Consider the following 27,922-nt stretch of genomic DNA (forward strand, 5'->3'; position numbering starts at 1 on the left):
AGCCTTTTGTTAACAACACTGTCATCTCAGATTTTCAAAATATGCTTCTCAACCATTGCAAAACAAGCATTTGTGTAACAGTATTGATGGCTAACATAGCATTTAGCGTAGCATTTAGCATTAGCATTCAGCAGGCAACATTTACACAAAAAAACAGAAAAGCATTCAAATAAAATCATTTACCTTTGAAGAACTTCAGATGTTTTCAATGAGGAGACTCTCAGATAGCAAATGTTCCGTATTTCCTGAAAGATAATTTGTTTAGGACAAATCGCTCCGTTTTCTGCGTCACATTTAGCTACGAAAAAAACCTGTATCCAGGATTGTGTAAATCTATCCGCAAGCTCATTAGCATAACACAACGTTAACTATTCATGAAAATCGCAAATGAAATGAAATTAATCTATTTGTACTCAAGCTTAGCCTTGTGTTAACAACACTGTCATCGATTTTCAAAATATGCTTCTCAACCATTGCAAAACAAGCATTTGTGTAACAGTATTGATGGCTAACGTACCATTTAGCGTTAGCATTCAGCATGCAACATTTTCCACAAAAACCATAAAAGCATTCAAATAAAATCATTTACCTTTGAAGAACTTCAGATGTTTTCAATGAGGAGACTCTGTTAGATAGCAAATGTTCCGTTTTTACAAAAAATATTATTTGTGTAGACTAAACGCTTCATCACGTTTGGTTAAGGAAAAAAATAAGTCATTAAAACGCGAACTTTTTTCCAAATTAACTCCATAATATCGACAGAAACATGGCAAACGATGTTTAGAATCAATCCTCAAGGTGTTTTTCACATATCTATCGATGATAAAATCCATTGTGGCAGTTTACTTTCAATTCTGAAGAAATGGAACGCGCATGGACCTACAGATTACGCACACAGGACACCGGGCGGGACACCAGGTAAATGTAGTCTCTTATGGTCAATCTTCCAATGATATGCCTACAAACACATCACAATGCTGCAGACACCGCGGGGAATAGACAGAGAGCGCAGGCTCATTCCTGGCGCATTCACAGCCATATAAGGAGACATTGGAACACAGCGCCTTCAGAATCCGGGGCATTTCCTGTATGAAACTTCATCTTGGTTTCGCCTGTTGCATTAGTTCTGGGGCAAGCACAGACAATATCTTTGCAGTTTTGGAGACGTCAGAGTTGTGTCTTTCCAAGGCTGTCAATTCCATGCATAGTCGAGCATCTTTTCGTGACAAAATATTGCGCTTAAAACGGGCATGTCTTTTTATCCAATAATGACACAGCGCCCCCATAGGTTCAAGAGGTTAAAGATGAGAGGCCTGTAATTTTCATCATAGGTACACTTCAACTATGACAGACAAAATGAGAAAAAGAAATCCAGAAAATCACATTGTAGGATTTTTAATGAATTTATTTGCAAATGGGGGAAAATAAGTATTTGGGGGAAAATAAGTATTTGGTCAATAACAAACGTTTCTCAATACTTTGTTATATACCCTTTGTTGGCAATGTGCATCCTTTCAAGCACACCCTTCTCATTAACCTGTGGTGAGTTATTGACAATTTCCGATGAACAAATAAGGTTTTATATGTACGATGGTTAATAAAAGAGCAAAAATGTTGATTATTTGTACATTATTTGTGCCCTTCCCACCAGCCAGGTTGTGAAAAAAACTCACACTCATTCGTATGTTTAATAAATGTATTGTATAGTGCGTGTGTGGCAGGCTTACAATGATGGCAAAAAACAACATTTGAGGGTGCGCTGACCCTTGCACTTAGAGGGGGTAGGCAGCTGGAGGTTGAATGTTTGAAGAGGTACGGGTCTACAACAAATATGGGAACCAATGTTCTAGACGATTCGGTGCTTTGAACTTTGTGGCAACAGTTTGGGGAAGGCCCATTCCTGTTTCAGCATGACAATGCCCCAGTGCTCAAAGCGAGGTCCATACAGAAATGGTTGGTGTGGAAGAACTTGACTGGCCTGCACAGAGCCATTTACATTTACATTTAAGTCATTTAGCAGACGCTCTTATCCAGAGCGACTTACAAATTGGTGCATTCACCTTATGACATCCAGTGGAACAGTCACTTTACAATAGTGCATCTTAAAGGGGGGGGGGGGGGGGTGAGAGGGAATACTTATCCTATCCTAGGTATTCCTTAAAGAGGTGGGGTTTCAGGTGTCTCCGGAAGGTGGTGATTGACTCCGCTGTCCTGGCGTCGTGAGAGAGTTTGTTCCACCATTGGGGGGGCCAGAGCAGCGAACAGTTTTGACTGGGCTGAGCGGGAGCTGTACTTCCTCAGTGGTAGGGAGGCGAGCAGGCCAGAGGTGGATGAACGCAGTGCCCTTGTTTGGGTGTGGGGTCTGATCAGAGCCTGGAGGTACTGAGGTGCCGTTCCCCTCACAGCTCCGTAGGCAAGCACCATGGTCTTGTAGCGGATGCGAGCTTCAACTGGAAGCCAGTGGAGAGAACGGAGGAGCGGGGTGACGTGAGAGAACTTGGGAAGGTTGAACACCAGATGGGCTGCGGCGTTCTGGATGAGTTGAAGGGGTTTAATGGCACAGGCAGGGAGCCCAGCCAACAGCGAGTTGCAGTAATCCAGACGGGAGATGACAAGTGCCTGGATTAGGACCTGCGCCGCTTCCTGTGTGAGGCAGGGTCGTACTCTGCGGATGTTGTAGAGCATGAACCTATAGGAACGGGCCACCGCCTTGATGTTGGTTGAGAACGACAGGGTGTTGTCCAGGATCACGCCAAGGTTCTTAGCGCTCTGGGAGGAGGACACAATGGAGTTGTCAACCGTGATGGCGAGATCATGGAACGGGCAGTCCTTCCCCGGGAGGAAGAGTAGCTCCGTCTTGCCGAGGTTCAGCTTGAGGTGGTGATCCGTCATCCACACTGATATGTCTGCCAGACATGCAGAGATGCGATTCGCCACCTGGTCATCAGAAGGGGGAAAGGAGAAGATTAATTGTGTGTCGTCTGCATAGCAATGATAGGAGAGACCATGTGAGGTTATGACAGAGCCAAGTGACTTGGTGTATAGCGAGAATAGGAGAGGGCCTAGAACAGAGCCCTGGGGGACACCAGTGGTGAGAGCGCGTGGTGAGGAGACAGATTCTCGCCACGCCACCTGGTAGGAGCGACCTGTCAGGTAGGACGCAATCCAAGCGTGGGCCGCACCGGAGATGCCCAACTCGGAGAGGGTGGAGAGGAGGATCTGATGGTTCACAGTATCGAAGGCAGCCGATAGATCTAGAAGGATGAGAGCAGAGGAGAGAGAGTTAGCTTTAGCAGTGCGGAGCGCCTCCGTGATACAGAGGAGAGCAGTCTCAGTTGAATGACTAGTCTTGAAACCTGACTGATTTGGATCAAGAAGGTCATTCAGAGAGAGATAGCGGGAGAGCTGGCCAAGGACGGCACATTCAAGAGTTTTGGAGAGAAAAGAAAGAAGGGATACTGGTCTGTAATTGTTGACATCGGAGGGATCGAGTGTAGGTTTTTTCAGAAGGGGTGCAACTCTCGCTCTCTTGAAGACGGAAGGGACGTAGCCAGCGGTCAGGGATGAGTTGATGAGCGAGGTGAGGTAAGGGAGAAGGTCTCCGGAAATGGTCTGGAGAAGAGAGGAGGGGATAGGGTCAAGCGGGCAGGTTGTTGGGCGGCCGGCCGTCACAAGACGCGAGATTTCATCTGGAGAGAGAGGGGAGAAAGAGGTCAGAGCACAGGGTAGGGCAGTGTGAGCAGAACCAGCGGTGTCGTTTGACTTAGCAAACGAGGATCGGATGTCGTCGACCTTCTTTTCAAAATGGTTGACGAAGTCGTCTGCAGAGAGGGAGGAGGATTCAGGATGGAGGAGAAGGTGGCAAAGAGCTTCCTAGGGTTAGAGGCAGATGCTTGGAATTTAGCGTGGTAGAAAGTGGCTTTAGCAGCAGAGACAGAGGAGGAAAATGTAGAGAGGAGGGAGTGAAAGGATGCCAGGTCCGCAGAGGGAGGCGAGTTTTCCTCCATTTCCGCTCGGCTGCCCGGAGCCCTGTACTGTGAGCTCGCAATGAGTCATCGAGCCACGGAGCGGGAGGGGAGGACCGAGCCGGCCTGGAGGATAGGGGACATAGAGAGTCAAAGGATGCAGAGAGGGTGGAGAGGAGGGTTGAGGAGGCAGAATCAGGAGATAGGTTGGAGAAGGTTTGAGCGGAGGGAAGAGATGATAGGATGGAAGAGGAGAGAGTAGCGGGGGAGAGAGAGCGAAGGTTGGAACGGCGCGATACCATCCGAGTAGGGGCAGTGTGGGAGGTGTTGGATGAGAGCGAGAGGGAAAAGGATACAAGGTAGTGGTCGGAGACTTGGAGGGGAGTTGCAATGAGGTTAGTGGAAGAACAGCATCTAGTAAAGATGAGGTCGAGCGTATTGCCTGCCTTGTGAGTAGGGGGGGAAGGTGAGAGGGTGAGGTCAAAAGAGGAGAGGAGTGGAAAGAAGGAGGCAGAGAGGAATGAGTCAAAGGTAGACGTGGGGAGGTTAAAGTCGCCCAGAACTGTGAGAGGTGAGCCGTCCTCATGAAAGGAGCTTATCAAGGCATCAAGCTCATTGATGAACTCTCCGAGGGAACCTGGAGGGCGATAAATGATAAGGATGTTAAGCTTGAAAGGGCTAGTAACTGTGACAGCATGGAATTCAAAGGAGGCGATAGACAGATGGGTAAGGGGAGAAAGAGAGAATGACCACTTGGGAGAGATGAGGATCCTGGTGCCACCACCCCGCTGACCAGAAGCTCTCGGGGTGTGCGAGAACACGTGGGCGGACGAAGAGAGAGCAGAGAGCAGTAGGGAGTAGCAGTGTTGTCTGTGGTGATCCATGTTTCCGTTAGTGCCAAGAAGTCGAGGGACTGGAGGGAGGCATAGGCTGAGATGAACTCTGCCTTGTTGACCGCAGATCGGCAGTTCCAGAGGCTACCGGAGACCTGGAACTCCACGTGGGTCGTGCGCGCTGGGACCACCAGATTAGGGTAGCCGCGGCCACGCGGTGTGGAGCGTTTGTATGGTCTGTGCAGAGAGGAGAGAACAGGGATAAACAGACACATAGTTGACAGGCTACAGAAGAGGCTACGCTAATGCAAAGGAGATTGGAATGACAAGTGGACTACTCGTCTCGAATGTTCAGAAAGTTAAGCTACGTAGCAAGAATCTTATTGACTAAAATGATTAAAATGATACAGTACTGCTGAAGTAGGCTAGCTGGCAGTGGGTGCGTTGAGAACACTACACTAATCAAGTCGTTCCGTTGAGTGTAATAGTTTCTGCAGTGCTGCTATTCGGGGGCTAGCTGGCTAGCTAGTAGTGTTGTTTACGTTACGTTGCGTTAAAAGAACGACAATAGCTGGCTAGCTAACCTAGAAAATCGCTCTAGACTACACAATTATCTTTGATACAAAGACGGCTATGTAGCTAGCTATGTAGCTAGCTACGATCAAACAAATCAAACCGTTGTACTGTAATGAAATGAAATGAAAATGTGATACTACCTGTGAATGCGACAAGGTTGTTGAGTTCTATTCAGTAGACGTTGGCTAGCGTTGGCTAGCTGTTGGCTAGCTAGCAGAGTCTCCTACGTTAAGGACGACAAATAGCTGGCTAGCTAATCTCGGTAAATTAAGATAATCACTCTAAGACTACACACTCTAAACCTAAACAACACAATTATCTTGGAACGAAGATACGAAGACAGCAAAGACAGCTATGTAGCTAGCTAACACTACACTAATCAAGTCGTTCAGTTGAGTGTAATAGTTTTTCCAGTGCAGCTAATCAGTGGACGTTAGCTAGCTGGCTAGTGAAGACTACGTTAGGACGGCGAAATACGATAATTACGCAATTATCTTTGATACAAAGACGGCTATGTAGCTAGCTGAGAAGAAATTGCTAAGATTAGACAAATCAAACCGTTGTGCTATAATGAAATATAATGAAATGTAATGAAATGTAATGAAAAAGTTATACTACCTACGGGAGCGAAGTGCCCGCAGGAAGAGCCCTGACATCAACCACATCGAAAACCTTTGGAATGAATTGGAACGTGTCGTGGAAATTTCCTCTATTTACCAATCATGGGAGGAAACCACACACACACACACACACACACACAAGTCCAAGTTAGTTATCAAGGTCCATCTTTAATTATATCAGCTCTATCACAATTCTGTGACTCAGATAAATTCAATTAATTCTCTGAGAGCCCCCTTACAATGCAACTGAGATCCTTTAATAGCAAAGAACACACATTGTCAGACAGCATAGACATAATTCATCATTCAGCTTTGTCTCCTTTCTCAAACCCCAGAACCATAAACCAATCCTCCATATCAACAGGCATATATCAAATTGTCATTTAGATACAACCTCACGGAGGATAGAATGATTCCAGACACTGCCATCCTCCATGGGAAAAGTAGGGAGTGAACTGGCACACACACAGTGGAGCAAAATATATGTTTACTACACATGATGACACTTTGACCTCTCCCCTCTCTGCTGCCCATGCAACTTAGTCTTGACATAGAACAGATAACTGCAACCTCACCACAGTATTATACAAAAATACCATTCCGATGAGAAGTAACTTACACACATTTGATGAATATAAAACATCTTTACATATGTTACCAACAAATTCTGAATCTTCCACGACAAACGCCAAGTTCCAGACCTAATCACAAAACCTTACTAATGTTTGTGGCTGAATGGAAGCAAGTCCCCACATCAATGTTCCAACATCTAGTGGAAAGCCTTCCCGTAAAAGTGGAGGCTGTTATAGCAGCAAAGGCAGGGACCAACTCCATATTAATGCCCATGATTTTGGAATGAGATGTCAGACGAGCAGGTGTCCACATACTTTTGGTCATGACAGAAAGAGAGAGCTATTTTAATAACCGTAGCCGATGCTTCTACTTCATTCCCAAGAGCCTGATGAACCCATTCATATTCACAAACCACATCCACTCTCTACATGAACAGGGCTGCCATGGTCTAGCTACTAGCTAATATCCTTGCATGACTGACAGTGCGCTTCGAAGCCTGCCCATCGTGGCAGATCCTAAGCCTTTCCCCTGCACCACTACTGAGAGTGCTGCTTTGCTTCTCACTCAATCATATTGGAGTCGTCAAGCTCAGAGATATCTGCAACTCACATTTTTCTTTTTTTAAACAGCCAGAACTGCGAAACACCGCTCTCACGGAGACCTGTCTGATTAATCTCTGTCCTGAGGCAGTGTGTTATTAATTATGCCAAACTCAGGCTTGAAGAGGGTTATGTCTTTGCTCCTGGATGTCTGTCTGCAGCCCTGCCAGTGATTAAAGAATGATCTGACAAACCTAATGAGAGACTCTTTATACCAGGCTCCACAAATCAGCCACCTAACACACCTCCCAAACTGGTAGGAATGGAGATCATAATGAACACCCATAGACATCATGGTAAGGGCTTATTGGAAACATATCTACCTTCACCATGATATAAGTGATGCTGGAAAATGTTGGATCGATTTGGTCCGGTGACAGCCCTGACATCGTAAAAATAAATCAAATTGCTATGTTAACGTCAACTGCGGCCCGATACATATTTTCTGATTTAGTCCTGACGTTTTGTTTTTCTCATTTTGCGCGGGGATTGTATATTAGATCTCGCACTTTCTCAGAAATGTCAACATTTCGTTTGCCATCTGCACAGATACTTTGTTTAACATACTGTGAGGCTGGCTGGGAGGAGAGAGGCTAAGCATCTTTCCCAGCTGCTCATCAAAGCCAATAAACATCTGAAGACCTAAGGTCATCTAGCATATGTCAAGTAGAGGCTCTTAATATACCACATTTGGCGTGGTCGAACTAAGGCGTAACATATTCATAATTAATGCAAATGTAGCATTTAGTGAGAAAGGGCAACAGTGCTCCTGCAGCAGACTGTGACCAACACATTACCACAGCTTGTTGTTAGACTAGGAAGATAAATGAACCTGAACAAGATCTCAGCAAGATGAAAACAAATAGACAATGGTCACGCAGCAAATTACAATGTTCTCCCGGGAGAGGGACGATAATCCAAAACACGGCATTGTAATAAAAGATCAACGTGTTTATTTTCGTTGTGTCGAAGCATAATCCTACATGACATCTCTTTTCTCTGCTAGAAATCGAACGTTTCATGAGTGTGAATCATCCCAAAAAATCCACCAGCTTCACTTAAGGGCAATGCTTATTCTCATGCTAACACTAAGCCCTTGTTATGTTGCCAAGCTGCAGCCCACTGCATAAGAGGAACAGATTTTAATTTGTGCCATTTCCATAGCATTGTAAAGGCTGGTTATGCTACTATTAGTCGGTAAGACAAATAAAGGGATTTGTGCACAACAAACCATCAAATCTCCTTAACTTCTTGTTAAACCTGTACTAATCCACATGACTTTAAACTTGGTATCCTTTGTAATACAATTGAGAGGCCCGTTTGAAGGGAGCTGAGGGTCACTGTGGAAAGGTTGTGTAACGAGTTAGCCTACTGTATGTGGCATTTCTCAACTCACAGTTTTTCAGTTTTTCTCCCGAGCACACGACAGACTATAATTTTAGAGTGTAACTTAATAGCCCTGGTAAATCAGGAGGCAGGCTCATTGATACACACATAGGAGGATTATTTCGCTGCAGTCTTGGATAGCCTCTCACGTCACTGGCCAAAGACCACTGTAAAAAAATAACATCTTAACACAGCGAGGTAAAACAAGGAGTTTTTCCTCCGAAACCTGTACTACTTCCTGCTCTCAATTGATTTGCTGGAATGAGGTTATTGTATTGCTGCCCAAGGCTACCGTTCTGCCGTTTTACGTCGCAAATGTCACTGGGCATTGATTCAACCTTACGTGGTTTACACAGCACACACCTAGATCACACAAGACAGTTTTAAAAGTCACATCACAAGATAATACATAATAATTCTCCAATGTTGTCTAACCTAGCTATAGCTGGGAAAGAGTACATACACTACCATTCAAAAGTTTGGGGTCACTTAGAAATGTCCTCGTTTTTTGAAAGAAAAGCACATTTCTGTCCATTAAAATAACATCAAATTGATCAGAAATACAGTGTAAACACTGTTAATGTTGTGAATGAATATTGCAGCTGGAAACGGTAGATTTTTAAAATGGAATATCTACATAGGCCCATTATCAGCAGCCATCACTCCTGTGTTCCAATGGCAGGTTGTGTTAGCCTTTTAAAATATAAACTTGGATTAGCTAATTGATCATTAGAAAACCCCTTTGCAATTATGTTAACACAGATGAAAACTGTTGTCCTGATTAAAGAAGCAATTAAACTGGGCTTCTTTAGACTAGGTGAGTATCTGGAGCATCCGCATTTGTGGGATCGATTACAGGCTCAAAATGGACAGAAACAAAGACCTTTCTTCTGAAACTCGTCAGTCTATTATTTTTTTCTGAGAAATTAAGGCTATTCCATGCAAGAAATTGCCAAGAAACTGAAGATCTAGTACAACACTGTGTAATACTCCCTTCACAGAACAGCGCAAATGGGCTCTAACCAGAATAGATAGAGTGGGAGTCCCCGGTGCACAACAGCGCAAGAGGACAAGTACACATTTATAAATTATCTTTGAAAGACAGGGTCATTTCTTTTTTTTTGCTGAGTTTAGATAGCTTTGTAGGTACAGTGCCATTTATTTTCATGATGTGAATTTATTAATTTCCTCACTTTGCTCAAACTTAATTGTCTGACCTCCTGTATACAGTAGACATTTGATCAACATTACAGCCTATTTGCTACAGTGATAACTTTTTCATTGAGTGACTGATTAAACTGTCAGTTATTATATGTAATACTATTTCCCACAATTTAATGCTATCTTAATTATTATCTATTAAATTCCATAATTACATTGTATGGAACCATAATTACTTACATATTTTCTTGTTGACAGGGAAACATTTGACGGATTTAAACATAAAATGCAATAACATGTATGTACTTTTTTTAAATGGCAGAGCTATTATTTCTCATGCACTTTTAAGCCACGCAGAACATTTTATTTGTAATATTTAAATTGTATTTATTACTCATTTAGTTAAAATGAACATCTTTAACCAGTTATGTGGAGAAGATACACAATGAAAACAGACACACATTGCATTCACATTGTTCCAGCAATGGTAGTTGTTGCCTTTATCCTTTCTGTTTGTGTAATGCTCATTGCTTCAATGACCGACATCTTGGGAAAGCTGTTGCATTACCAGACCTTTAATAAAGTAGCACTGTGAATATATTATTTTCAGATCAATAATGTGGCCCTAAAGGTTTGTTTTCATTTTGGAGGACTGAGGAGGGTCAATGCAAGGGCAAAATCCAAGAGGAAGGGTAAAAGGAACCCTGATTGGCATAAGCGTAATCAATCAACCTCTTGTTTATGTGCATTTGTTTTGCTTCAGTTATGTATGCAATTTGCTGTGCAACCTCATCTGAAAGAATACTACACTGCACCTTTAAGCCTTTAGCCAATGACAAATGTGCATGAGTGTACAGGAAGCCTACCTCCAGCAACCACAGGGTAAAAAACTAAACTGTATCTTTAGCTTCAAGCCTTTCTGTCAATTAAAAAGCATGCGTGGGTGTGTAGGTAACCTACCTCCAGATAGACCACCCAAGGCATAACCAAGGTGGCCACCAGCAGGTCAGCCACGGCCAGGCTGACGATCAGGTAATTGGTGGTGGACTGGAGGGCCTTCTCCCTGGACACGGCCATGCACACCAACACATTGCCAAAGACGATGACGAGGATGAGCAGCGTCAGGAGCATGGCATAGTAATTGTACGGGTGCTTCTGCCCACTCTCCGTGTCATTGAAGCTCCCATTCCCATTGTCCCAGAAACTCTCATTGTAGGCATACTGTGTGAGGACATCCATTAGCTGTGAGTGACGAAGGCCGAGAACGGGCCCTGAAATGGACACAAAGAAAAAGAGGTAATTAAAGCTAAATATGCAAATTATAAGAGCTGTGTGTGTGTGTGTGTGTGTAAAATACATAAATTGGGGATTGCGCATTTACTTGATTGTCTTCATCTCTCTCTACGTGTGTGCATTTTTTGTGCGTACGTGTCCGTGCATTCGTGTCTGTGTGAATGCACGCATCTGTGTGTACGACGGTGTGCGCCGTACATGAGGAACTTTTTCGACTCAGCAGCCGAGAGGTTGGCTCTGGGATTCTATCCCCCTCTCTCTCGCTCTCTCTCTCCCCCTTCCTCACGTGCTCCTTCCTACCTGAAAGCATTGCACCGGGGACCCAGGCTTGTGCCTTTACCCTGCAGATGCCCTGTGCTGTCTGATCTCATTTATTTGCCCACTCCAATTCTTTATTTATGAGAGATTGTTCTCACTGCGGTCCTGAAAGCTTGTGTTTGAACTGGTTGTCCTTGCAGTGCTCACTGGGGCAGTAACAGCATCCAGCCGTATCCCTGCAGTGCATCATGTATGCTTATTCCAAGATGAGAGATAGCTCATTGCTACTATCATTGCTAGCCGTTGTGAATATCTCCCAATCGCATACACAAAGCTCAGGGTGTGCTAGGAGGTTGAAGTCAGGGGGCTAATCCTGAAGGTCGTACAGATAAAACTAGTGGATTGTGTCAAGGTATAACCAGACATTCAGGCCCTATGGTCCACTAGGAGCTAAAATGAATAAGCCAAGCCAGATATGACCATTGATTGACAATCCATGGATTTACAGAATTTTTTGTTGTTTTGAAAACCATAGAGATGCAATATCATACGTTCTATTGAATTCTATTGCTGATAACCTTTATAAGAAACAGTGTGTTTCTAGTAGTGTCTCCTCTCCGGCATCGTTGGACATCAAATGACTCCATATCCAATCATAAGCTGACCGCCATGAAGTGCTGACCTGGATGAACACGCAACGTCCCCTGTCTAACCACAAGCATCCATACACCCTGCATAGCCTGCTATGTCTTACTCCCATATCAGCACAGATGACTGGAGCCTAGATAGAAGATGATGATTGGAATGTGTGTATATATATGGAATACAAGTGTCTGAGAGTGGGAAAAACCGCCAGTAGATACCAGCTGTTCGGGGAAAATGCCAGATGGGCTGATCTTTAGCCCAGTGGGCCTGCAAAATGTTTATTTTATTGCCGAATTATCATTATTTGGCCAAAAATGGGGCCTTGAGGAAAAGAATTGGACAGTGTGGGGGCCAGTCTGCCCTTGTCCTAAATAGTCATTATACTGCATACCCATTTTACCTCTGTCTGGCTACCTACTGACATGCTTTCGGTAGGTAGTCATCATTTAGCCATTTACTAAGCAGCACCTCTACTGTGCAGAGAAGAAAAAGCCCTCCCTGGCCTGCATACAGTAGCAATTACAGTAGCAATTCTTATTTATCTTCTTAGTGCAATTATTTCCTTCAAAATGGTTACATCACTAAGAATAATTACCACCCTTGCCCTCTAAAATGTGCATCTATTCCGGTTTGGAACCTTTCCCAGATAAAAAAAACAAGAGAAAATTGGAAAAAGTGAGAATTGATTGCATTAATAAAATAGTAGAAGCTGTTCCAGATACAAAATGAATTCACTGTATCATCTTAGAAAATATTGGGTCCTCGATTTGAACAAAGACTGGGGAGTGTTTCCAGAGTAATAATGATCTAACATTTCTCAGGCTCCAACTCAAAGTACGACCTGCAACGAGGCTCTTTCAAGGTCCAAAAGAATATGGCTCACAAATTGTTTTTCGAATCCAAGAGGTGTTGGGTTTAGTGAATCAAATAACAGCTGGTCAGAAATGGCTGAGTAACTCTTTAAGCCTCCCGAGGGGATGTTTGAACACGAGCAGCACTCCATCACCCTATAATGTTTACAGAGGAGATTTGCAGGTCACATATTTTACAACTCGGGAAATTGTTAGTTTACACTTTGATGAATGCTGCAAACATTGACGAAGAAAAATGCTCAGATGTTTACGATTTACACTTCTTACGATTGATACTAAATGTGTTCGGTGAAGGCTTATTAATTCCAATACACTGAGTGCTAAGATTTAAATTGTGGCCATATCGTGGTAGGACAACATAGGAATAAAAGGCGTTCACTTCTGATAGTATCCGACTAATTAAATATTTATGAATCTCCTGATGGATTCAAGAAGACAAAACAAAGTTCACACCAGCTGAACTGACTCATAGATTCCATAAACTGCAATGTAAGCATTGGAAACCAATAGCCTTTTAATAAACACTTAACTTTAGACATGCTATCAGAATATAACAGAAGCCAGATACTAATTCTGCTGATTTTAGCTAGTAGCTACTCAAATAGTCTGGGAAGCTGTGGAGCATCTGCCTTCTGGAGGCATCAGAGAAGGGGGACGTTAATTAAGCGAGCCTCTAATGACCTCATTTGGTTGTGGGGAAGCTCTTTCCTAACACATAGCCACGCCTCTGCTGAGATTCTCTGCCTATTTTCCTACTCAGCTGTCTGCATAGGAGGCCCAGGTGAAGCACATGCTTGTACATAAAGCCCTACCTGAAGCAGCTAGCAACAGAGAATGACAAAAAACAAACCATTGAATTCTGCCTTGAACCTGTTTGAGATGTTTGCCATGGGTTCGTGAATAACATTTTTTTGTTTCTAAAGAATTCAATTTGTGTATGTAGTCACGCTGCCACTATAAAATGTCCCTTTTTGCTTTTCTGAGATGGTTTTCCCTTTGATCAGTTGTGTCGCTTTGCCATGTGTTTTTTTTCTATTGTCCCCGATGCAAGTTCAATAAATACCATTCATTGCATCTTGTGACTTTGACATCAAAACTCACTCAACGGTCTTGCAATATTTGATGAAAAGCACACTAACAAGTGTGCTTGATGCCACAGTGTTCTCCAGAAGTCACACCAAAGACAAAAAAACAAAACAGAACACAGTAAGTGTTTATTGCGCGGTCTGTACTAAATGCAGCAACATAATTTCAGCCATTTAGTTTTTTACTTGTTTCTGATTGAAAAGTTCTGTTATCGAAATCCCTAATTTGTGTAGCAAAAACATTCCCTATTCTCTCAACCGTTGCTTTCTTTACGTGAAACATGTAAACATCCATGCATGTAACCAATAGGGCCTGACCTATAGCCTATCATAATCACATCAATAAAACATGTGACAGAAAAAAATGGATGCAGAGGACATACTCTAAAACGGGAAAATGTTGACTAGTTGCTCAGGAGGGAAAGGGGAAATCCGATCTGTGGAAAACATTTGACTTAGTTGTGCAAACTATTGGAGATCAAGAGAAAGGAGGGTATAGGAGCAAGAGTTGAGTGAGTATTATGTGTGCCGAACAGTTGCTTTTAGGTTACAATATTATTACTTTTTCTGACCATTTGGAACAGTGTAATCACCAAATAAGTGTACCAGAGAGTGTTCTTACAGGGGGAAAAATTATATATAAAAGCCTGTATTACATCACACATTCATGAATTGCTGTTTATTTCATGTTCAGGCTAATAATACAAAGCTCCCCTTGTTATTGAGTTGTAAAACTAAAACGCTTGATTGCATTAGAAAGGAGCAATGTCTCGTATGTTGTGTGATGGCATCAATAAATGAATGAATGATACAGTAGCCTATATATTGAAATATAGGCCTAAGTTACAGCATTAAGACTAAACAGGACACGCACATAGGCCTACAGCTCGATGGTGGTTATACAAAGCTACTACACAAAGCTTACTAATGATTAGGACATTATTATTACAATAATGATGATCATAATAATAACAACAATAAGGATATCAAGAAAAAGGAGGGTATAGGGGCGAGAGCTGCGTGCATATTATGTGTGACAAACAGGTGCTGTTAGATTACAATATAGTTTTTATGCGTGTTTGGAACAGTGTTAACACTAAAATCAATAAGTACTAACAGTTTATTTATTTTTTTAATGTAAAGCCTTTATTGCAGTATAGCAAAGATTTTTTTAAACTGACGAATCGGTGAAATTTCTTGATCCAACATTTTGCAGTTGCATAAGGCTTGGTGCTCACAGAATTAGTAGGCTATTAAACAAACAAACACTCAAAGAAGCAACAGAAGCAAGATCTGTCTTATTTATGTAGATATATACAGTGGGGCAAAAAAGTATTTAGTCAGCCACCAATTGTGCAAGTTCTCCCACTTAAAAAGATGTGAGAGGCCTGTAATTTATCATAGCTACACTTCAACTATGACAGACAAAATGAGAAAAAAATCCAGAAAAATCACATTGTAGCATTTTTTATGAATTTATTTGCAAATTATGGTGGAAAATAAGTATTTGGTCACCTACAAACAAACAAGATTTCTGGCTCTCAAAGACCTGTAAGTTCTTCTTTAAAAAGAGGCTCCTCTGTCCACTCGTTACCTGTATTAATGGCACCTGTTTGAACTTATCAGTATAAAAGACACCTGTCCACAACCTCAAACAGTCACACTCCAAACTCCCCTATGGCCAAGACCAAAGAGCTGTCAAAGGACACCAGAAACAAAATTCTAGACCTGCACCAGGCTGGGAAGACTGGATCTGCAAGCTTGGTTTGAAGAAATCAACTGTGGGAGCAATTATTAGGAAATGGAAGACATACAAGACCACTGATAACCTCCCTCGATCTGGGGCTCCACGCAAGATCTCACCCCGTGGGGTCAAAATGATCACAAGAACGGTGAGCAAAAATCCCAGAACCACACGGGGGGGACCTAGTGAATGACCTGCAGCGAGCTGGGACCAAAGTAACAAAGCCTACCATCAGTAACACACTACGACGCCAGGGACTCAAATCCTGCAGTGCCAGACGTGTCCCCCTGCTTAAGCCAGTACATGTCCAGGCCCGTCTGAAGTTTGCTAGAGAGCATTTGGATGATCCAGAAGATTGGGAGAATGTCATATGGTCAGATGAAACCAAAATATAACTTTTTGGTAAAACTCAACTCGTCGTGTTTGGAGGACAAAGAATGCTGAGTTGCATCCAAAGAACACCATACCTACTGTGAAGCATCGGGGTGGGAACATCATGCTTTGGGGCTGTTTTTCTGCAAAGGGACCAGGACAACTGATCCGTGTAAAGGAAAGAATGAATGGGGCCATGTATCGTGAGATTGAGTGAAAACCTCCTTCCATCAGCAAGGGCACTGAAGATGAAACGTGGCTGGGTCTTTCAGCATGACAATGATCCCAAACACACTGCCTGGGCAATGAAGGAGTGGCTTCGTAAGAAACATTTCAAGGTCCTGGAGTCGCCTAGCCAGTCTCCAGATCTCAACCCCATAGAAAATCTTTGCAGGGAGTTGAAAGTCCGTGTTGCCCAGCAACAGCCCCAAAACATCACTGCTCTAGAGGAGATCTGCATGGAGGAATGGGCCAAAATACCAGCAACAGTGTGTGAAAACCTTGTGAAGACTTACAGAAAAGGTTTGACCTCTGTTATATAACCTTTGTTGGCAATGACAAAGTATTGAGATTAAGTATTTGGTCAATAACAAAAGTTTTTTTCCACCATAATTTGCAAATAAATTCATATAAAATCCTACAATGTGATTATCTGGATTTTTTTTCTCATTTTGTCTGTCATTGTTGAAGTGTACCTATGAAGACAATTACAGGCCTCTCTAATCTTTTTAAGTGGGAGAACTTGCACAATTGGTGGCTGACTAAATACTTTTTTGCCCCACTGTATATGGTTGATTTATAAAGCCAGGCACATTTAAAAGTTAGGCTATTTATTATAGACCTCAATTTGGAGACAGGCTAAAGCAAGGGCCGTTTCCTTGTCTCTGCTGCTGCTGCTTCCGCCCAATATGTTGGTTAACTTTGCTGTTATGCACATAGCAACGTAGGGAAATAAGCTAATTCTACCGCACACTGAAGATTGTCCGCGGTTCTGAAACAGCGACCATATCCAACGTGGGAGAAACCGCATTTGTCCTTAAATAACTTTAGATTTATTGCACCATTATTTTTTACATAATATAAGCATACAGTTTCAGTATCACGTCTTAGAGTGATGGACTGTTCCATCCCCGTGGCCTCCACAATGGATTAGTCCACTGAGACAGGCGCGAGTCAGACGCATGTCTTGTGCACCATGAAAAAATTGTGGCTGCTCGACTAAAAAAAAAAAAACTCAGTCGACCAACAGCCTATCGACCAAACAATTTACCAGTCTACTAAATGGAGTCAGCCCTACCCTGTATATAGTAAGCTTACTTACTTGTGTTTTTCATATTTCTTATTATTGCTTTGTTTTAGTATTACATTTTCTAGTATTACATTGTTATTGATTATTGCGTTGTTGGGTTTTGAGTGTGCAAGAAAGACATTTCACTGTACTTGTACATGTGACAAACTTGAAAATGTAAACTTGAATCTGTGTGTAAGACAGTTCAATCAGAGAGATCAAGGACTAAATTATGAAAAGGGGAGCCTATGGAGAGTATGAATCCCACACAGGAGCTATTACAGAGATATTATTCATTTAACAACACTAAACCCTTTAATGAGTGCCTGTGATGTTGAGGTTATGGGCCAAGGTCTAAATGGGTACATGCCATTTCCAGATGTAAATCTTTAATAAGAACATATTTGATTGGACCATTATTTTGTATGTATCAAAGCCCACAGTAATGGTCACACAGTAAGGTTTGGTGCCAGTTGAGGGAACATTTCTAAACTGCAGTTAAAAAGCTATTTAAACTATACACACTCTCACCCACACTGTGTAGTCTAACATTTAGATCTTATTGAAACATTTCCAGACTAACATCACAAAAGAGAGGTTCTGCACTTCAAACCTGGGTAAATGTTGTTCCCTACACACCTCGGGGTCTGTCAATGTCACCAACCATCTGTTTGCACCGAGGCTTAATCTAAAGCTAGTCATTCTGACTAAATGTCTAAGGGGACCAGCCCAGTTCTAGTGCCACATTCACAGTTAATGGTCCTTTGACTGAACAGCCGTACACAAGCCTAAGATCACCATGCGCAATGCCAAGTGCCGGCTGAAGTGGTGTAAAGCTTGCCGCCAATAGACTCTGGACCATTGGAAACTTGTTCTCAGGGGGGAGAAATCACGCTTCACCTATTGGCAGTTGGACACGCAAAAACTGGTTTGACAGATGCAAGGAGAACACTACCTGGCCGAATGCATAGTGCCAATTGTAAAGTTTGGAGGAAGAGGAATAATGATATGGGGCTATTTTTCATGGTTTGGGCTAGGCCCCTTAGTTACAGTGAAGGGAAATCTAAATACTACAGCATACAATGACATTGTAGATGATTCTGTGCTTCCAACTTTGTGGTAACAGTTTGGGGAAGGCCCTTTCCCGTTTCAGCATGACAATGCCCCTGTACACAAAGCGAGATCCATACAGAAATGGTTTGTCGAGATCGGTGTGGAAGAACTTGACTGGCCTGCAAAGAGCCCTGACCTCAACCCCATCGAAAACCTTTAAGATTAATTGGAACACTGACTGCGAACCAGGGATAATCACTCAACATCAGTGCCCGACCTCACTAATGCTCGTGGCTGAATGGAAATCCCCACAGCAATGTGGAAGGCTATTATAGCAACAAAGGGGGGGGGACCAACTCCATATTAATGCCCATTATTTTGGAATGAGATGTTTGACGAGCAGTTGTCCACATACTTCTTTGTTATGAGTGAGAGAGAGATATTTTTACATATAGCCTATGCTTCTACTTCATTCCCAAGAGCCTGATTAACCCATTCTTATTTCACAAACCACCTTCACTCTCCACATGAACAGGGCTCCCATGGTGTAGCTACTAGCTAACATCCTGGAATGACTGACAGCCCGCCCATCATGGCAGATCCTAAGCCATATATCAACACTGAACCCTTTAATGAATTCCTGTGATGTTGAGGTTATGGGCCAAGGTCTAAATGGACACATGCTATTTCCAGATGTAAATCTTTCATCTTTAATAAGAACATATTTGATTGGACCATTACTTGTATGTATCAAAGCCCAGAGTAACAGTCACACAGTAAGGTTTTGTACCAGTTGGGGGAACATTTCTAAACTGCAGTTAAAAAGCTATTTAAACTATACACACTCTAACCCACACTGTGTAGTCTAACATTTAGATCTTATTGAAACATTTCCAGACTAACATCACAAAAGAGAGGTTCTGCACTTCAAACCTGGGTAAATGTTGTTCCCTACACACCTCGGAGTCTGTCAATGTCACCAACCACCAGCCCAGTTCTAGTGCCACATTCACAGTTAATGGTCCTTTGACTGAACATGTTGCCACATTGAGATGTTGTTGAGAGATTTCATGTCACTCAAGCACTTTTCTTCTCTCTCTTTTTTGTGCACAATAGTCTGTTATTTGGACAATCGTTGTCTCGAACTTGTAGGGAGCTTAACATGCATCTTTTTGTAAATTTTTTCAAACCTGTGCAGTGGTGTGTATTCATGGCTGCCAAGAGAAGCCAGGCTTCCCCTAAACATTTACAAATCGTTTCTGTTTCATGAATTTCCTTCAATTCGCAAGAAGCGGAATGTATCTCACCGGAGAAAGCGTCCGAGCAAACAAAACAGTACCCCTCTGTCTCAGTATGTGTAGCCCATCCATCTGATGCTGTCTGGTCAAAAAGGGTATGATATTGTTGCCATTCATAGCATTGGATGCACAGCAAGCCAGCGATCATTTGGCCTCCTTAGATAAAACATTCATAAAATAATTTTCCAATCAAGAGTTGAGCTAATCTGAGTGAGCTCATCTTTGAATGTTACTGGCGCACCAAAAAAAAAGTGTCAATGGAAGCCCGTTTGGATTTGGCTTCATACCAATCACGTCACACCACAAGCTAAATGTCATTGACAGAAAACACTTGCATCAGGTTGTGGCGTAGTCCTCTGGTGGCTGCATACGGGACCCTATTCCAACTAAACTACTGAAAGAGCTGCTAGGGTCAGTCTGTTATATCTGAGTATTTCTGCTGTCTTATCCAGTGTCCTGTGTGAATGTAAGTATATTTTCTCTCTCCCTCTCTCTCAGCCCTAGTACCATGCCTCAGAACTACCTGGCCTGATGACTCCTTGCTGTCTCCAGTCCACCTGGTCATGTTGCTGCTCCTTTTTCAACTGTTCTGCCTGCGGCTATGGAACCCTGAACTGTTCACCGGATGTGCTACCTTGTCCAAGACCCGCTGTTCTCAACTCTCTAGAGACAGCAGGAGCAGTAGAGATACTCTGAATGATTGGCTATGAAAAGCCAACTGACATTTACTCCTGAGGTGCTGACCAGTTGCACCCTCTACAACCACTTTGATTTATTATTTGACCCTGCTAGTCATCTATGAACATTTGAACATCTTGGCCATGTTCGGTTATAATCTCCACCCGGCACAGCTAGAAGACTGGCCACCCCTCATAGCCTGGTTCATCTCTAGGTTTCTTCCTAGGTTCCGGACTTTCCTAGCAGACTTTGTAACATCAGCGTATTTAAAAAGCGCTTTCTATATAAATTTGATGATTGATTGATGATGTTGAAATGTTTAAGTTGAAATGAGTTGAAATGATGCTGCAATAGTGTATTCTTTGTGATTTGTGATTTGCATCAACTCTGTGGTTTTAAATCAATAGTTGTTTATTAGTCCAAAAATGTCAGAAACATGAACTTGCTTGACCATACTGTAGGTAATGTAACTGTTTGTTGCATGCAATATATTTTCTGGACTTGAATTTATTCTGCCACTGTGTCTTCTTATTGTCTCGGCCTTAGGGCTAGATATAGATATATATAACAGTGCCAAGGCATATGAACTAACAGGCGAATGACGCAATTATCACAACACATAGGTTGTAATACAGATTTTTTTTCCTGGCTTGGCTTCACTGGTGATTTTACCCACGCACTGCTCCTGTACCTGTGATACTTTATCATGCCATGCAGAAGTAACCATAGAGGACACCCATATGAATGTGTGTGTGTGTGTGTGTATGCCTGTGTGTATTGTTGTGTGCACGTGTTCGTATGTCTGTGGAGAGAGCTTTGACAATTTAGCCTGACTGTGACTAAAAGGAGTTAAACGTCTCCCAGGGGAGCATTGTCTCTTTATAATCCTGCAGTGGATGAGAGAGAGATAGAGGGGGGAGAAAGGATCTCTGCTTCTAAGAACCCAAAATAACCAAGACTGCTTACTTATGATAAGGCAAGGATTTCACCGTGGACCATTTGTTTAGATAAGGTTTGTCAGGGAACATTTAAAATCAAGTGTGATGCCAGATGTATGACGTTTTGATCAGCTTAGGATAAGAGTTCAAAGGGACTAAGGGCCAACTAAAGGTTTATACGGTCCCTCCCTTCTGACCTTCTCCTCCAATGGGTTTTGAGGAGAAATGAGAGGACGTGAGGAGTATGCAATTGAAATCTTCCCTATGTTATTATGTAAAAATGTACTCCTCTGTGTTTCAATAAGAAGAGATGTTATCCAGACAGTATACAGTAGATGGTATTTTGGATGCAACAAATACTAAGGATACTGTACATCAGACCTGGGTTCAAGTAGTATTCATTTTCTATAACATAATTGAGCTGTGCTTGATTGAGCTTGTATGGCACATTGCAACCAATGGAATAAGTCTTAAAAGTGTATACCCACCCAACTGGCAGACAATCAAACACTCAATATTTTAATTTGGAAGAAAACAAATGCTATTTGAACCCAGGTTTGTCTGAACATATGACACATGCCATAAATACCATTTAAAATGCATAACATTCTCATTCCTGGTCAGACACTTTACACCCCCTTCATCGTGTTGGCCCTTATAGCCCCTTAATGACCAGACAGATGCACTGTGTCAGTGTATGACTGTAACCTGCACCATCATAAGCAGACCATACATTTTATTGGTTTTTGGACTTAATTGCCTCCTCCATCTCCAATCCTTTCTGTGAGCATTGCTTGCAAGAGATGTCCGGCAGTTGACACACTCGGGAAAAAGGTACTCAAAGTGGGAATATCAGTTCAGTTGTTTACCAATATAATTAAATGATTGACATGTGAAAAACCCAATGTCACCTAACGTCTACCCACACCAGAAAATGATGTCTTAATGTGTTATTATTTTAAGGTTGTGGTTATTGAAACTGAAGGTATGGAAACATGAGCCATGATGTATTGGCAGACTACAGTACTATTGTGGTGGTGTCTCAACTATTCAAATGGAGGTCTTCATAAATCATGGGAGACAGCTAGCTATCTGCAAGGGGGAAATCTGCTGAAGCCTACAGTCTACCTCCAAACAAACCAAACATGACTCAAGCGTGTAAACAAAGCTAGATTGTTCGAATCCTTCTCGTTTAGAAAATAGGGTAGGCAACGTGCACCCTCCTGGGTTTTGCCCTAGTACTTCACAGTGGATTCAAATAACCAACTCATAGTCAAGCTTTGATTACTTGAATCAGCTGTTTGGGGCAAAAACCTAAATGTGCACCCGGGGGGGGGGGGGGGGGGGGAGGGGGAGACTGAGTTTGGGAAACCCCTGATCTGTAGGGTAATTGCAGCAGCTTGGATTGCCATCAGCAGCACAAGAGTGAGATACAGTACAGAGTAACCAGAGAGCTGAGAGGATCGTATTGAGATGGTATGGGGCTATAGGCTTCCGACCTGCCAGTAAGCAAGACAATGGACAGCACACAAAGAAATAATCATAAGAGTAGCATAACATAGCTTGATCAGACCCGAAATCACTGCAACTCAGTTGTAACAACAGTTGCTATTTTCTGTGGCTTAAATAATTATTGCACACAGTGTGTCCATTTATTCCTGTCTCTCCGCAGTTTGCATTTAAAGATGTTTCTCTGCAGTTGGAGAGTATTGAGTCATTTTAATTTGTCACCATTCAGGCTAATTAGGTATTTCTCAGTAATTGTGTAATTGTTTTAAATATGTTCCAAACGCCTGCTGGCATTTTATGCTAAAACAGTGTTTGGTCCCTCACAAGTAAATTATTATATGAGCAATGATGAAAATAGCAATTATCATCATCTTTTGTCATGAGTACGACTGTCGGCTGTGGATTCCACCTTGTTATTTTTATCATTGCTCATATAATAATTCACTTGAGGGATTAAACACTGTTTTAGCTAAATTAGATATACATTTAAAAAAACTGATAAAAAAAGACCTTATGGAACAGCAGAGATTGTGGGAGGCACACACACACACACACACACACACACGCGCACACACGCACACACGCACGCACACACACACACACACAGATGGATTTTGTGTTGTAGATATGTGGTGGTAGTAGAGTAATGGCCTGAGTGCATACACTTAATGCGTTGTGAAATCTGTTGTGAAATCTGTTGTTGTATAATTGCCTTAATTTTTGCTGGACCCCATAAAGAGTAATAAATACAACAATAAAGTGGAGTAGAGTCAAAACAAAACCCCTTACATGTGTACAACCCTCATTGATTTAGGTGTAGCCTACTGTATGTAACAGTAGTTTATATTCTAAGGCAACACATGTAAGACATATTAAAGATGGTGTTGCTGCTCTCGGGAGGCTGTTGATAGGAACAAGAAGCGGCAGGAGTTAAACAGGCAGTTCCCTCACAGGATCACAAAAACACACTCACTGGGGCACACTAGACCATAAACATTCAATAAGTCTTTCAATTACTTACTAGTGGCGAGTGTGTATATAATCACATGTTTGCTTTGCTCCATCATCAAGACCTTTGAAGAAAACCAATATGCAACCTTTTCATGTTCCATCACTGACATATTACACAGAAATCATCCTTAAAGCCACAAAAATTCACTTTGATGCCGAGAGCATGCTTGCAAACAAACACACAAACTTAAGCAAGCAGATAAATATGTATTTATGCATGCACACAGACACCCACGCAAAAACACACATAACGCACGCAGGCACTCACGCACGCAAATGTCTTAGCCGAGAGCACATCGTTTAGTTGATCATGAAATTATCACTGCCCTACAGCATATGCTCCAATTCAATAAAATTACTCAATACCTCATCGATTTCTCAAATTCAGCCGTGCGCAAAATTGTTACCAATTTAAAACTTAAAAGAAGCATTAATTACATGAAAAAAAACTTATGATCTTGAAATACCACTTTAAGCAACTGTATCTAGTCTACACTTTCCTTTATAGTGCAGGTATCGGGTAGTCTATCTTAAATGTGGACAATTTCACCTCTCGAGCGTTAGACCTGTGTTCATTAAGATGTCAGAGCAAGATATGCGCTTACCTTCACGCCATAAGTTTGATTGAATCACTGCTCTTACAGGGATCAGTCTTTTAATTCCAACGATATCCAAATTCACCGCGTTTGAAGTCCTCTGTTTGGCTTGAACATTTTTCTCAAAGTTCTTAAATTGTTCATCGAGTCTGGTTGTTCAGAAGCAAATGATAAGTTGCTCCACCAAAGGCACTGCCATATGGTCTGACGAACGCTCTTCACAAAAACATTGCTTTTTTTTTTACAATATCATACTCAAGTTCATATTATTTTTGTTTGTTGAAAACCTTAGGTAAGATTCAGGCTAGCATCATTACCGCGCGGTTGATAGAGTGTGTATGAGAGCAGCGGAATATCCGTCTCCCCCCTGCACCGTTTACGCACTATGCACGAGGTAACCTTCAACGCTGGCGGTGGAATTGTCGCTCCAACTATAACGAGCAGAATAGACTGTAAAATTAAGGCGGGGCTAGTTCTTAAACCTTTGGGGGGGAAAGCATAAGCGCATTTTGCTCTTTAAAAGACAGTCTTGAGTTTGAGTTTGAGTTTGAGTTTATGTAGTCTGCCGGACATATCTGTATTATTTTAATACGAATGACAGTGGAATTGTTGGCCCGCCTACTGGTGGGGAAAATTCGATTGAGAATATTTTAAGGAGATGCCTCTTTAAATATATGTTAAGGAGTCCCAAAAGGCATTATGTTAGACAATGATAGAGATGCCTGCAAGTTGTTCATCGTTATCCATAAATTAAGCAATTGAATATGTAAATGTGTGAATCAAGTTTTACATGACCAATGATCTGTTCACACCTGAATTGAGAGACAATGACAAACATTTATAGGTAGTGGGTGTCTTGGATCACAAGGTCAACATTCATATTTCATGTGAAAATAAAAGTGCTCGTTTACCAAACTGTGCCAGGCATTTACACATTTACATTCCTAAAAGGGAGCAGGTGAGTGTTTCCACAAAGTTGAAAAGTTCAGTGCATTCCGAATACCCCTTTAGAGAACCATGCTCCAGTCACATACTGTACTTACACACGCACACACACACACACACACACACACACACACACACACACACACACACACACACACACACACACACACACACACACACACACACACACACACACACACACACACACACACACACACACACACGTAAGGCAACTGGAAGTATTCAATTCTAATATGCCACTCTTACAGTAAAATACGTTTTACCAACCCATAGGATTACAGAGATGCTAACATGTAGATGATATGGATGTGCTGTATTTTGAATACCTATGTATATTTTCCTACATACATTCAACTACAGTCTCTCTATCCAGATACCCCCAAGCATCTATTTTTGTAGCCTTTACTGTACAGTAGGAAGAAACCAAATCCACCAAAAATGTCTCAAATTTCCAATACGTCATCATGATACCTAAATGCTATTCATCAAGTTTATTCTGCTGATCTGTGTTTGTATATGTATTTATATGTATACTGTAATAATTGTTGGTTCACTAATGTTTTTATTACCACTATGTACCGCCCTTCCACAGGTGTGGGCAATTGTAATTATCACCTATTCACCTGCTTATAAAAAAAAACAATGGCTTCCGCACATCTCTGATGAAGGCATAACTGCCAAAACGCGTCAGCCTGCCCGGACAAATAATAGAAAGGTGAATTGAAGTGATATCTTTTTGTCCATTTTTTAAAAGAAACGTTTTGGAGTGCCGCAGTTTCCCAATGTTTCTTGAACTTGGGATTTTATGTGAAGTTAACACATACAATGTAGCCTTTGCTTACGAATACAATGACTGGCATATAATATTAGAACACGTGAGGTGTGACTTGAGTGAGGTGTGAGGTGTGAGTCTTCACTTCATTAAACAGTATAGTAAGTTTGACAAATTTGCAATGTTTTACTCCCAGTGGCAGAAATGTGCTCCTCCACAGTTGCAACAACTGTGCTTTGCAGACATCACATCAGATACTATACTGATGACAGTAAATCAAAAGGCCCAAATACGTACAGCCACTGAACTGAACTCGAACTGGCAAACATATTACCAAGGAGGAAGTTGAGATCATTTGTGCCATTTTTTAAATGTAGATGACATAATGCTCTCGGGACCATTATGTATGCAGCACTGCAAACCCACTATAGAACAATGACATCTTAAAATGTTCATGACAGAACAAGCACATGATCAAACAGATTGTGTCAAATCAATCACAATCACCCAATAGAATATAAAGTAGAAAAGAGAGGAAGAAACCATTGCCTCTATACGACATCCATCCATCTCCCATGGGGTGTAAAGGACAGAGAGAACAGAGGTGGGCTGCGCCCCTAATTGCACCCTGTTCGTTATGTAATGTTCTACTTTTGACCAGGACCCATAGGGCTCTGGTCAGAACTTAAGTAGTGTACTATATAGAGAATAGGGTGCCATTTGGGATGCACACATGATCAGAAACACCTCATGGGTTTGAATGTCCTTGTCATGACAAGAACAGTGTTCCTATCAATCCGCCTGTCTTCTCCAGTCACATCCCTGGCCATGGGCACTAACAGCTCACACCCGCCATAGTGCCGCGGGGCTACCATTAAAGCTAGGCACTGCCACCAACAACCTCTATTAACTTGGGCTGATGAGATGACAACTGTAGATTGCAAAAAATACATCACGGTAACTTCTAATTTCAAGCATCAGCTCCTTATTTATTTATATAATTTTTGTTTATATATATATTTAGGGATGTTGTATGCTTATTGGATAGAGCGATACAAGAGCTGAAAGGTAGGAGAAACAGTGCTGAGAGAGTAGTGGGTTGGATTTTAGGTCATGCTGGCAGCTGTACTTTGTACATGTGCTCCAGAGGCAGAGGCTTAGACCACTACACCATTCCAAGCCTCTACTTGGGTATATTCTTTAGTACGAACCAGCAAAATCCTGCCTGATATAGAATGTAGGGATCATCATTATTTATCATTCTTTTTCTATTGAACAGTTCAATCTCCCAGTCCGACTGACATGCATCTCCTTATTTAATAACGGACACAGCTACAAAGTCTAACTCCAGGCAATTGTGATGCACTGATTCTCATTATATCTCTTGGCTCAAAGCCTGCATGTCTAGTCACAAGGGACCGTAAGGGACTGTAGTGTGTCTTATGTACAGAAGGCAGGTGCTATGATGTGACAAAATAATAATGCTGCCAGGTATGTGTAAATGGCTGTAAGGGAGTCAGGTGCAGGAGAGCAGACATTGGGTACCCAACAGAGCCTTTTATTTAGGCGTACCAGAAGCAAATGTCAAAATAAACACTAAATAACAATTCGGGTTAACATAACCCAGCACAACAGATTAATGTGCACATAACATGAAACAGAATAAGCAATACCACACAAAGACATGTAGGAAACAGAGGTTTAAATACACAACACATAATGAGGGAAATGAGAACTAGGTGTGTGGAAAAACAAGACAAGACAAATGGAAAATTAAAAATGGATCGGCGATGGCTAGAAGACCGTCGACGTCGACTGCCGAGCACTGCCC

General features: G+C 42.0%; 1 protein-coding gene across 1 annotated transcript in view; it reads right to left on the reverse strand.

Annotated features, from left to right (window-relative positions):
- Positions 1-24,757, reverse strand: part of LOC124004672 (D(2)-like dopamine receptor) — a 55,224-nt gene extending 30,467 nt beyond the window's left edge. Inside the window, exons 1-2 of the mRNA XM_046313349.1 lie at positions 24,363-24,757; positions 10,674-10,984 (exon numbers count right to left, since the gene is read on the reverse strand). Of these exons, the coding sequence (XP_046169305.1) occupies positions 10,674-10,952 (279 nt within the window). The 5' untranslated portion in view covers positions 10,953-10,984; positions 24,363-24,757. The remainder of the gene's footprint in view (positions 1-10,673; positions 10,985-24,362) is intronic.
- Positions 24,758-27,922: the final 3,165 nt, after the last annotated feature.

Source organism: Oncorhynchus gorbuscha, linkage group LG19 (genome assembly GCF_021184085.1).
Source record: "Oncorhynchus gorbuscha isolate QuinsamMale2020 ecotype Even-year linkage group LG19, OgorEven_v1.0, whole genome shotgun sequence".
NCBI classification, from domain to species: domain Eukaryota; kingdom Metazoa; phylum Chordata; class Actinopteri; order Salmoniformes; family Salmonidae; genus Oncorhynchus; species Oncorhynchus gorbuscha.